The sequence below is a fragment of the Syzygium oleosum genome, unplaced genomic scaffold (assembly GCF_021117445.2).
Source record: "Syzygium oleosum isolate NSW1041296 unplaced genomic scaffold, Sole_v2.1 Sole_v2.02, whole genome shotgun sequence".
NCBI classification, from domain to species: Eukaryota; Viridiplantae; Streptophyta; class Magnoliopsida; order Myrtales; family Myrtaceae; genus Syzygium; species Syzygium oleosum.
Window position 1 is genome coordinate 1,310,922 of NW_026607486.1, and position 12,629 is coordinate 1,323,550.

The window sequence follows — 12,629 nt, forward strand, 5'->3', positions numbered from 1 at the left end:
TATTTTTTATTAACCAATTATTTCAAAAAATATACGTGATCAGTTTTAGGAAAATATTTTCCAAATCATTCATTTTCTTCAAAACAAACGGAGCCTAGATTTAAATTGAAGCCCCTTATCGTATTTATCTACTTTTTGTATGATCCATAATGAGATCTTCTCATACTAATATCTTTGAGTATTGGCAAACTGAGGGAGAAATTTGAGAAATGGAATGCTCGGAGGAGCGACTTCAGGATAGTGAATGAACATTGAATTGTATGAAATTCACATCATCATTCGAATGATCGATTTTATTTTTGGGGATATAATTCTCGGGGCCGTTACTTAATAACTCGACAATAAAAGGCAATAGCACCGAGTTACTAATTCATGTCGAGAAAACGACAACCCCGTTGAATTCCACCTTCATCGACATGAGATTGCATCTTAAAATCAAATCTCTAACTACCATACGTTGTTCTTAGACAGGGCCGTATCTGGATTTATCCAAGACGAGCAAAATTATTTAATATGGCATGCTCCTTTCTAACCGATTTATATAAAGTAGAGATGTCGGCTACATTCGGCAAATCCATAAAAGCCTTTGGCAAAATGCCGAGGTGTTTGGCAATGAAAATGCAAAGACCTTTGAAGCAAAGCTAGTATTTCCAAATGCTCTTTTCCCAATGCAAGTCCTACCCACCATTGGCATTTGCCTTTTTCCAGAATGTTGCTTACTAAATGACTTTTTTTTCTCTTCTAATTTTGCCATCGCTAAGCTATATAAAATTCTAGTTTTACCCTCACTACCTTTCTTGTGCAGATCTGACTAGCATCGCGCTTCCACTGCTTGCGAGCTCGTATCTGAACGCCGACAGCCCCGTCATGGTGCAATTGCATATAAACCCGAAGACTGAACCAAGTTATACTAGGCCCCGCGATGTAATATTTATACGCAAGTAACCATTTTAGAATTTACAAACATTAGTTTGTTTTCTTTTCATTGTTATCGTTTATCTCTTCTTCATTAAGAGAGTAAAGGGAAGTAAAAACGAAAATTAAGATTTCATGAACAGGTTGAAGGCAAAACATATATGATCTATCATACTGAAAAAAAATAGGCATATGACCTCCAATGATCTTTTAGCCTCTATGAGTCCAATCTTTTTGGACTCTTCGGAGCAAGCCCTGCCACTTAACCCAATTTCATCGAAAACTAGTTACTTGGTTTCTCGTTTTGCTCGAATAAAGATAAGCAATATATAATTATCTATGTTTTAACTTAATTGCAATGTAATTTTTCTTTGTTTGAATATTTTATTGCGAGTTTGAAATAAATATTAATATTTGTAATACTAAAGTAGCGGGAGTTATTTGATATGGATAAATGTTAATATGATTTAGCTCATCGAACTGACCAATATCGCCGTTCATATTTAATTGTTCTATCATATATATACACATGTCCCAATTTTATTGGACAATTACGCTTGCCAATAAGAATCGTTGATCATTGAAATATTTACGTGAAATTTTATATCCGGCTTAAAATTTTGCTGTTTATAAAAACATTTAAGAAACTTTTTTGACGATAAGTAATGTTAGCGAAGCTAAATTTATCCTTTTTTTAAGTTTAAACTGAATAAGACATCCAATCTTGATAAAAATTTTCTCATCCATTTTCTAACATTTCAAAATAAATAGAATATAGAAATCGGGAGATGATAAAGCATAATCGGAAATACTTTCTTCAATTTGTCCTTTTCTCAAGTTTAAACTCAAGAAGAAATATAATTTTCGTGTCATTTCTCATTATTAATTTTTTCGAAATTAAAATCAAACGAGATAGGAACTTGGCATAGAGCAAATCATTAAGTTAACTTAAGAGGCTATTGGTCAAATATGCGCCACGACCCAAAATTGTCCCACATGTCATGCCGCGTACCAGACAGGGAGGCAAACTTGAGTGCTTCATGGCGAGTACTGTAGCAAACATTCATTCTCTCGACTGTGACTTTAGACGAGCCTCGTCTAGGACATTTCGGCAGCACTATTCGAGGCAATTATTATCTGTTGACTATAATTTGATTATTGCTGTAGCGAAAATAGATACTCAGAAATACCCAGTATTTTGCCAACTTGATTGAATTAGAGAAGCAAGAAAGTTAACCACAAATCGAAGGGAAGACAATCGTCAAACCTCAAACAATGGAAGTTGCTGTTGAGATAATCTAGTATATTCTACCGAGAGTGGAATTCAATTTACGATTTCGTTTATTTCGCGAAAAATAAATGATATAAGAACCATTTTTTTGAAAAATGATCGCTTGAAATAATTATTTAATGAAAAATATTTACATCATCGATAAGAGTTGGTGTCTAAATATTTTCAAGGACGATAATTTTATTTTTCGTTCATTCGTTTATGCAAGTGATTCAAGCGATTACTTTTTTGAAATTTTTTTTTCAGATCATTCAATTTTACATTTTTCGCGAAACAAATGCATCCTGCGAATAAAAATTATGATATACCAGTTTTAATTCGATAATGAATTGTGTAAAAAGCTAATTAATACAATTAATTCCAATGAGTAAAGTCATAGTTTATTTTCATTTCATAGTTGGTCCCTCAAGCACCCAGCTCCTGTCCCCGTCCACCATACTCTCGCTGCTGAGAAAAGGCATCAGCATTTAGAGCTAATCAATTAAGCTTCAAGATACCGACCAAAAAAAAAAATTCAGCTTCAAGATTACTCCAATTTGCATAGCATTAATAAGGGAAACACCGGAAAATATTATTTTTTTTTTGGAAGATGACTTTCCTGGGAAATGACTTTCCGGAAAATATTTTCTAAAAATGTCAAATTTTTCACAAAACAAACGGAGCTTAAGCTAACTTAGAAATACCCAACATTTTACCAACTTGATTGAAATTAGAGAAGCAAGAAACCTAACCACAAATCGAAGGAAAGACAATCATCAAACTTCTACCAATGGAAGTTGCTGTTTTTCCTTTCTTTTTGCGGGATGGCTGTCCTTGCCGCTTAGTGCACTCTTGGTGCTTCTCCCTTAATCGCAACACCTTTGCACCTGTCGGGACATCTTTTGTCTTCTCAGGTTCGAGGTTTTTGTATTCGGCTACTCCCTTGTAATTTGTGTGTTGAAAAGTCAATATAATACTTACCTTACAAAAAAAAAAATTGCTGTTGAGATAATCTAGTAAACTCCACCATCACTATTACATAGTGAACGGTTTCGTTTGTTTTGCAAAAAATAAATGATTTAGAAAATGATCACTTGAGATAACTATTTAATGAAAAATATTTCCATTATCGATAATAGCTGATGTCTAAACATTTCACAGACGATAAAAATATTTTTCGTTCATTCATTTTTGTAAATGATTCAAGTGATCATTTTTTGGAAAATCTTTTTCAAATCATTCGATTTCATATTCTCTGCGAAACAAATGCATCCTATGAATCAAAAACTATGTTATATTAGTTTATTTTGATAATTAATTGTCCACAAAAGCTAATTGATACATTTAATTCCAATGAATAAAGTCATAGTTTATATTCAAAGTTGGTCCCCCCAAGCACCCGGCTCCCGTCCCCGTCCTCCGTACTCCACCTGCTGAGAAAACGCATCAGCATTTAGAGCTAATCAATTAAGCTTTAAGGTTACTCTAAATCTGCAGAGCATTAATCAGGTGATTAGTCCATTATTACCATGCTGCCATTGTCGGTCGATCTAAGGAAGCAGAAATCAAATGTTCCAAAACATTCTGGGCGTGACAACATGTGTACATCTACTTCTCTAGACAAGCAATATCTCCCATTGGCTACTCCGAAATTTCATTAAGTGACTTGAATGGTACGTTAAAAATGACACATTGTGAGCGAACGTCCTACCTACATATGCAAGGCCATTTTCAAGTGATGAAGGCGATCGATAGCTACTCATTCTATATTCAGTAAATTGATCGAATAGCTTATTTGCGTAAATTGATCGAATAGCTACCGGATATATTTAGTAGATTGACAAAGCTATCCCGATTATACTTAACATAATTCGTAGGAAGCAAAGTGAGGCTATACAACTCAGGAAAAGTGTCGAAAAAATTCTAAACTTATTGCATTTGTGCCAATTTAGTCATAAATATTTTTTTTGATCAAATAGTCCTAAACCTTTTAATAATACCAATTTAGTCCTGAACTTTTTGACCTAGAGCCAATTCAGTCCTTCCGACTAATTTTGACATGATATTGCTAACGTGACAGCGGCTAACCTACGTGGTAGGGTCAGCCTTTGGCGAGGCTCGAGCCCTTGCTAGCCTAGCGTAAGGCCACCCTCGCGGCCATCTGGCAAGGCTCGCTAGAGGTCCAGTGATCGGCTGGAGGAAGGGAATGGAAAAAAAGAAAAGAAAAGGAAAAAGAAAAGAAAAAACATAAATTATAAAGTTTGAAAAAATATTAAAATATTTTTAAAAGTTATCCACGTCAGCGCCGGCTGTGTCATGTAGGCCGGTCGATGTCTACGTTAGCAATATCCAGCCAAAATTAACCGAATGATTGAATTGGCACTAAAAGGTTTAGGGCTAAATTGACACTATTAAAATGTTTAAGATCAAATTGGCATAAATATAATAGGTTTGGAACTTTTCTGACATTTTTTCTCTCATCTGTCCATGAGCAAAGGTTGCTAGTCAATATCTCTACTGTAATGAGCAGATCCGACAAGGCTAGAGAGTGATCATCGAGGTAAGAGGGCTTGATAAGAAGCGGCTCCCAACGGACTTTTAGGATGGTGAAGGACAGGAATGAATCGAATTGCGCACTAAATTAAAAGAGAGTGTTCTTAGATTATATATATGAGAATTAACTTACAAGATACATCTTTTGACATAACGACAATGGCTTATTTGGAAGTTCCCATGCCAAGGCATTCACAGCCTCGCTTTTCAGTAGAAATGAATTTCTTTACGATCTTGTCAAAAGAAAAGAAAACTTAGTCAACCATGTGCATGCCCTAAAGAAGCACATTATATAATTTTATCTCAAAAGAGATGAAGTTCAATTTGCCCTCATTTATTGACTTTGAGTAGTTACGCTACGTACCACCTCCAACCTATTTTGCGCTAATTCAGTAATAAAGTCACGCAATCAGTCAACTTTAGACTTAAAAGATCCACCAAGTATCCAAATCTTATATACACGTGTCAAGTAATCCTTCGCATACCCTAGACTACCTAGGAAAATAAGTTTTATGAATATCCCGAATTATCTTAAACTTCATTTGTTTCGCATAAAATTAAATGATTCGAAAAATATTTTTCTAAATATAATCATTTATTTCGCTTGAAATAATTAGTCAGATGTAAATAGTTTTTATTTGATATTTTCATTGACGATATAAATATTTTTCGTTGATTCATTTTTGTGAGCGATAAAGACGATAATTTTTAAGAAAATATTTTTCGAAACACTCGCTTTCCGCGAAAAAAAAAAAGCGTACCCTTACTATCCTTCCCAACCTCAAATTCGGTCCCCTCCATTTGGGCCATCCGTATATTTTATACCTGTGAGCAAATTTAGCTTTCCCGTACTTACTATATTCTATTTATTCAATTAGGTCCCACTAGCTATGTAAGATGTTTCACGCTATTTCCCAATTGTGGTGCGTGATCGTCGGCAAAGAAATTTCAAACTTGCCTTTGATATAGCGACTTTATCATCTAATTAATTTCTAATTTTGTGCACTCGGTGAAGATCATGATGACTATGATACGATAGTGCTTGCTATTGCTACTGAGATGCACGACCCATTATTTTAAGCTAGAGATTCTCTAGGCATTAGCATCGTATAACTTGTGCACGTCGCTACTGATTAATATATAATTGCGTAGATAATGAGAATTAAAAGGACAGTACATTACATAATCATTTCGGATTTTACCAAATGAGTGGAGGAAATATTAATTATTTCGTCTCCCTAAAGTTTATGTAGATTGTAGATCATGAAGTGCCCACCCAATCCGATTTTGCATCACTCAACAAGCTCCATTGAGACCGGCAACTTATCGGCAATGTATAGCGTGGTTTTATAACTTTTATTTTCATTTTATTTTAAAAAAAATCAAAAGAATTGTAATTTCAGTTGTTTGAATGCATCCGCAATTTGTCGCATGACTCAATAAATCATTTGTAATCGACATTGTTCTATCATAATATTGATTTTTGGGTCTCTGTATTTGGTTCTTCCATAGCCTAAGTCCCTTAAAAACCCCAACTTTAGGTCCGGTCTAATTCTGCCTTGAACTTTTTTTTTTTGTCTAAAACAAAACCCTAACTTTAGGTCCAATCCCAGTCTTGTCCCAAACTTTATTTTATCTAAAAAAAACGAACTCCAAATTTAGGTCTAGTTTCAAATTTGCCATGAACTTTTTTTTGTATAAAAAAAAGGTTAATACCACGAAAAATCTCAAACTAGTACACTTATGACAAATTTACCCCAAACTAATTTTTTGACTACCAAAAACCTCGAATTGGTACATTTGTGATAAATGTACCTTCCGTTAGTTTCCATTAAATTAAATTAATACAACAAAAAATCATAAACTGGTACGTCTGTGATAAACGGAGGGTAAAACATAAAATTGGTAGGGGTGATCGGTTCCAGGGTGGATTGGGTCCAGACCTGGAACCTGAAACCAACCCTGTTATAACTGGTTCTCGATTTTTGGAACCTGAAACCTACCCTGTTTTCCCTGAACCCTGTTTTGGAACCGACCCTGTTTTTCCGATCCGGTTTCAGGGTCTACCCGAGAACCTGTTTTTTTGGTTCTTTTTTCCGGTTTCATTTTCTTCTAGCAAAATAATATAGGTAGCAATGAAACGATTCAAAGTAAAAGATGAATAATAAAAATCACTATCCGCCAAAAGTAACAATCCCTAAAATGAGCAATTGAAATTACAATCCATCAAAATCAACAATCCAAAAGCAAAACAAGCAAATCCACAAAAAATTTCGTCGCGTACTTACAGATCTACCGGATTGGCAAGCCAAAAAGGCGGAAAAAACACACGCACAGTACGGACGCCGAGATGACCGAACCCTAGCCCTCTTCAACACCCAGGCAGGCGACGAGCTGGGTTGTGTTCTTGCGGCGATTGACGAGGCGCTTGCGAAGAGAGAAACTGTAAGAGATAGGGGAGGTCGCGAAAAGAGAAGAGAGAAATCGTGAGAGACAGACTGGGTAGCTGGGTAGGGTAACATGATCTAGGGTTTTTACTTTTTTTTACATTATCTCAAAACCGGTTCTAAAACCGGTCCGGGTCGATTTTTACTTGGAACCGGAAACCGAACCGGTTCTAACCGGTTCCCAAAAAATGGAACCGGTTCCCGAACCTGTTTTTCGGGTGGACCGGTCCGGTTTCTGGATAAATCCGGTCCGATTGCACACCCCTAAAAATTGGTACATCCGTTAATTGCCGCGTGTCATTTAATAAAGCAATTTAACAGTAAAATTTAACGAAAATAAACTAAGCTTAAATTTGTTATAGGTGTACCAATTTGAGAATTTTGGTGATCAAAATATTAGTTTGGGGTAAAATTGTCACATGCGTACCAGTTTAGGGTTTTTCGTGGTATTAATTCTGAAAAAAATTCATCAACTTTAACTCTAGTCTCAAATTTGCTCCCATTAGCCCTCAATTCCAAATCTTTGCTAGTCGTCCCAATTCCCTAATTTTCATATTAAAGAATTGTTTTGTTTTGGGAATAGTTTTCTATGTCACTCTGCTGACGTGGATTTATTACCGACGTAGACATGCCAATGACGATTTTTGGACGTAGAGTTCACGGGTGCATATTTGAGGCTAGATTGAAAGTTTATGCTTTTTTAGATAAAAAGAGTTCGGAGCACATTTGAGATTAGATTTGAAGTTTGTGATTTTTTTTAGATAAAAAACAGTTCTTAACTGAATCGAGAATTGAGCAAAAGTTGCGATTTTCAGGAATCAAATACTTTTTTTTCACGACACATTCATCTGTATGTGCGTGTGGCTTGACTGGACATTGTGTTGATGAGTAGTGGTGGCTCTACTCCCATGGCGTGCCAATCAATCGAATGATGAAGATGGAGAAATGGGTCTCTCTCTCTCTCTCTCTCTCTCTCTCTCTCTCTCCGAGGACCTTTATAGTGGACTTGCTTTTTGTGTACTGATTTCTCCCATGGAATTGACAAAAAGAAAATGCCCACAAGGCTCTTGAAAAGTGGAAAAACACAAACTTTGTCTCTAAGACAAAGACCTGCAACATAGATCCAATGGTCACCTTTTACAGGCTTTGGAGACATTGGAATTGTTCAATCCAAGGCCCTGTAGTTTCCTTTTTGTTAGGCCATCGAAACCCTAGGATCGAAAAGTCTATGTTTGGAAAAAGAAATTCTTAGATGCTTTGAAAAGAAGGCATTTTTATCCGTTCAAATCTATTGTTCTAGTGAAAGGATTATCATGTTAAAAGAGATTTCAAAAGAAAAAAAATATTGAAATGACACGAAATTATATATTAGATCCATCTCTGTTTTTTGGTCAGACATCTAAATGGATTGATTGCCTCTATTATGTTATTGCTAGCAAATATCGCTACGTAGTTGATTAGGATGAACGAAAATTTTGCAAACTTGATAGCATAAAGAATCGAAAAGAAGGAAAAGATGGGCCATGATGATTTGATTCATTGCTTCTTCTACAAGATTGTCTAACCTAATTATGAGCATACATTTTGATGCTCATTAAGAACATGTCATCATCATTTCCAAATATTCTTTTTCCGGCCACTTTGGGTACATTTCTCTACATGTAAAAAAGTAAGGTGGAGAATGGATCATGGACTTTCGGCAGAAATCTTGGTGGTTCTTGTCAGAGATCTTCTTACATCAAGCCTATATTAAATGATTTGGGCCCCATTCGACCTTCCAATTTGTTCAAAAGTTCAATTTAAAACAGTCCAATAATACAAAATCCTCAACACTTAACTCTTAAATCTTCTAAGATATGTGTGTTCAAGAAATGAATGTAATCGCGCTTAGGAACCTCCACCGACAGCCATCATCATCAAGTCCACTTAGTGAGCTATCGTGACAGTCCAACCACAGTGACAAAGCCAAAAATAAGGGAGCTACTTCTTCTTTTTTTAATTTCCACTTTGACTTGCCAAATGAATAGTTATAACGGGGTTCCAAAAACAAATTATTCAAGAGTTAGATAAATGAGAGTGATTTATGAATACAAAGAGAAATTTATATTAGCAAGTGCCCCTCAAGACAAAATTTTATGTTATGTTCTTGAGTTCTCAGATCTCAAAGAGGAGCTAGACAAATGAGTGAGAGAACAAGTAGGGTTGGTCAACAACCTCTCAGGCCCCCATCCCAATGCAGTTCTTTAAAAAAATTTGTCAGCTCTGAACAGATACTATGGAAAAAAACATTATATTCCACAGAAAAATAAGAAAAATATATGTTCCCCAGCGAATTGATGCTTGTCTTTTACTGCACTGGTCTCAGTGTGCTTCCCACATGGAGGCTCTCTGGTGAGCCTTACTCGACCTGTTTATCCTTAGAATCTAGATCAAATTCACCCACATGATGTACAGCAAATCAACGTACAAAACATCATGGACTCTGTCAAAACATGATCCATGGAATAAGGTTTGAAAAAAGGGAAAGCAGTGCACCTCCAGTTCATTCAGGCTAGCGCACTTCTGCTTGTCTCAAGTCGATAATTCATATCACATTATATAGAACTTCATATAAACATTACAATTGGTACTTCCTCTCACAATGACACAGAAAGTGGATGTAACGAAGAGGTGATTAAACCATACAAGAACAACAACAGAACTTTTCGAATCTGGAAATTTCGACATCATGTAGGACTTATCTCTAGGCGATGCCCCGGAGTGTCCGTGTGCGGTCGAATTCAATGTGATTGCCGATTGATCAGGCCGTAGGACGCTTGGTTTGATCTCGGGAGGTAGATGATCGACTCCGAGACGGGGCACGCCCTCTTGCAAGATGCGTAGAGACCAATGAGTCCGAACCGGTCGCCTATGCTCCTGGAGACCTTAGTGCCCGTCCAGAGCTTATTATTTCCGTTATCGGTAGTTGCATCTTGAGCTTGGTCGTGGTCCTTCGAGCACTCGACTAATGCCGCCACGAATGGGTCCCACTGGTACCTCTCCGCCACCGCTGCGGCGCCGTGGACCTTCTTCTTCAGCCTGACTTCTTCATTGGTGTATCGCTTCGACGACGGTGGAGTAGCGGAAGGCGGCAATGGGAGGAGATTGCTGCTCAGGGAAGACGGACAATCTCTTGATCTCCTGGAGCTCTGCTTCTTGGGAATCCCCGGGATCTTTTCCCATGAAAACGGGACTCCGGAGAGACGGAGCGGCGTGCCAGGGCTGAACGAGAGCTCCTCGGGGAACTGGGAAGATCCGAGGGAGGAAGACGAGGAAAGAGAGGAAGAGGAAGAGAAGGAAGGGCTTCTTCTGCGAGAAGACGAGGAAGAGGGTGGTGATTTCGATGGATACGATGAATTGGGGTTGATGTTGTTGCTGGGTTCGCACTCTTTACGGACAGAACGAGGTCGAGTCCCGAGACATGTTGATGAGGAATCCATTAAGGTTTCGATTCTGAAGCCAGAGAGAGGATACCGAGCGTGGTTGTGGACTTTGTTTTCTTCCTCAGACTCTTCATGCATGTGCCATATATAACGAGAGAGACAGAGAGAGAGATTAATATGATTTGAGGGCTTTGAAAGGGAAAAGAAATGTTCTGACCAAAAAAAAAAAAAAAGGGAAAAGAAATGTGTTGTTTTTCTATGGCATTTGCGGGCTATTGAATAGGGGAGGACCCCTTGTCAGCGGTGGCACAGAGGAAAGATAAACAAGGACTTAGGGGATAAAATGGGAAATATATGGTGGTGGAGGTGGTCGTGATAGAGCCACATTTTATGTGCAATATGACCCAGTAGATAATATAAAGTTTTAATTTTGGAGGGTGATTGATGGAGCTTGTAGGACAGTGTGATGTGAATGAGTAAATGTTTCTGTACATCTTCCGAGAAGAACAAGAGGTAATCGTACAGTGCCTAACTTCAACTTCAGTCCACGTATGGTACCAATATGTATGTGGACAGACCATATTGGATAGAAAGTGTTTGTGCTTTGAAAGGAAAATCTCAATACATCCTAGGGTGTGGGGTTGAATAAAAACTAGTCTTGCGAATTAATGGATGTAAACATATAGATTGTCCTTGCAACCCCAAGTCGTACATCCGAATTTCTTCGAATATGACTTTTCAATATGCTTTAGCCGGTAGGGATTCTCATTTTCCTCATCGGTGAAGCTTCGTGGAAGTCGAAATATGAATAAATAGATTTAAATTCTTTATTTATCACCGTTCCTGCGCTTGGACAGAAAGAACCCGTGAAACTTTACTGTTCTCTCTGAGATTGGTTTGATTCCATACATGAACGAAAGAAGTAATGTTTATTGGGTCTTTCATATATCAACATTGACTCTTGCCGACATGTTGACTAGGCATTACTTAGAAAAAGTGAGCGACCAGTCAAGCTTTCGTCCACCGGTTAAGAGACTTTGCCTCTTCAGTTTCACTCAAGGGAGGAGGGGAGTGAAAAAAACATCAGACAAACCATTCGAAGAATCTGGAGAGGTAGTTAGATATCTTCACCATCCTCTCCAATTCACATTCATTGCTCCCACTGCATTAAATTGAAGAACTCCGAGACACCCACGAGAGAGAATTGGGTCAATGTCCTGTACTATTCCACAGCACAACCTATGTGCCTCATGACTTGTCCTAATGTTTTGTCCCTTGCTTCCATGGATGTTCTTGGAATGGACATTTTCTTTGCGACTTTCTCTGTTTCGACAGCAACTCACTACCATTTTCAAGAATGACATCCCAGTAAGATAATAATTTAGTTGGACCTAAGCATGGCAGGGAGAAAAACTACTATTTGTCTGTTTGTATGCAGCTAAGCCTGCTATGATAGGTCATGATTGATGCCATTCTATTATTTCACAAGAGAAGTCAGAAGAGAGAAGGCAAAAGAGGGGCAAGAGGAGGTAGACGTGAGGCTGTTCCAACAGCGCACGATTCGTTTTCTTCCCAAAAGCATGCAAGTAGTGGTTATGGCGTCAAATAAGCACGACCTAATTTTTCGTCTCGGAAAAATATGAGGTTTTAAGCAACGAGTGCCCTTGAATTGAGCTGTGTTGAAGCACCAAGAAAACTTTACAGTCTTCCACACACCACTTTTTCTCATAATATATATGTGTTCGATGTTTTGAAAATCTTGAACATACTTATTAATTACGTTAGAAACATCCCTTGAGAGTGTCCTGCATATTTGTTAAGCATACTTACTAAAACTTAGTTTGGTTTCTCTATAGCGATATTTTTTTCAAGGATATGCCTTTGCGCCCCGAGTTTCGAAATCCCACGCACCACAAATTGTTATATATGAGCTCTTATCCAACTATTGACTCCTTGGCTTCCATCCAATATGATTGAGGTTACGAGATGTGGCCCTAGTCACTGATAACTTACAATAAGATA

The 12,629-nt window shown here is 37.5% G+C and overlaps 1 protein-coding gene across 1 annotated transcript; it reads right to left on the reverse strand.

Annotated features, from left to right (window-relative positions):
- Positions 1-9,751: 9,751 nt before the first annotated feature.
- Positions 9,752-10,795, reverse strand: LOC115686737 (uncharacterized). Its single transcript, XM_030612124.2, has one exon. The coding sequence runs from the start codon at positions 10,743-10,745 to the stop codon at positions 9,966-9,968; it is 780 nt and encodes a 259-aa protein (XP_030467984.2). The 5' UTR covers positions 10,746-10,795; the 3' UTR covers positions 9,752-9,965.
- Positions 10,796-12,629: the final 1,834 nt, after the last annotated feature.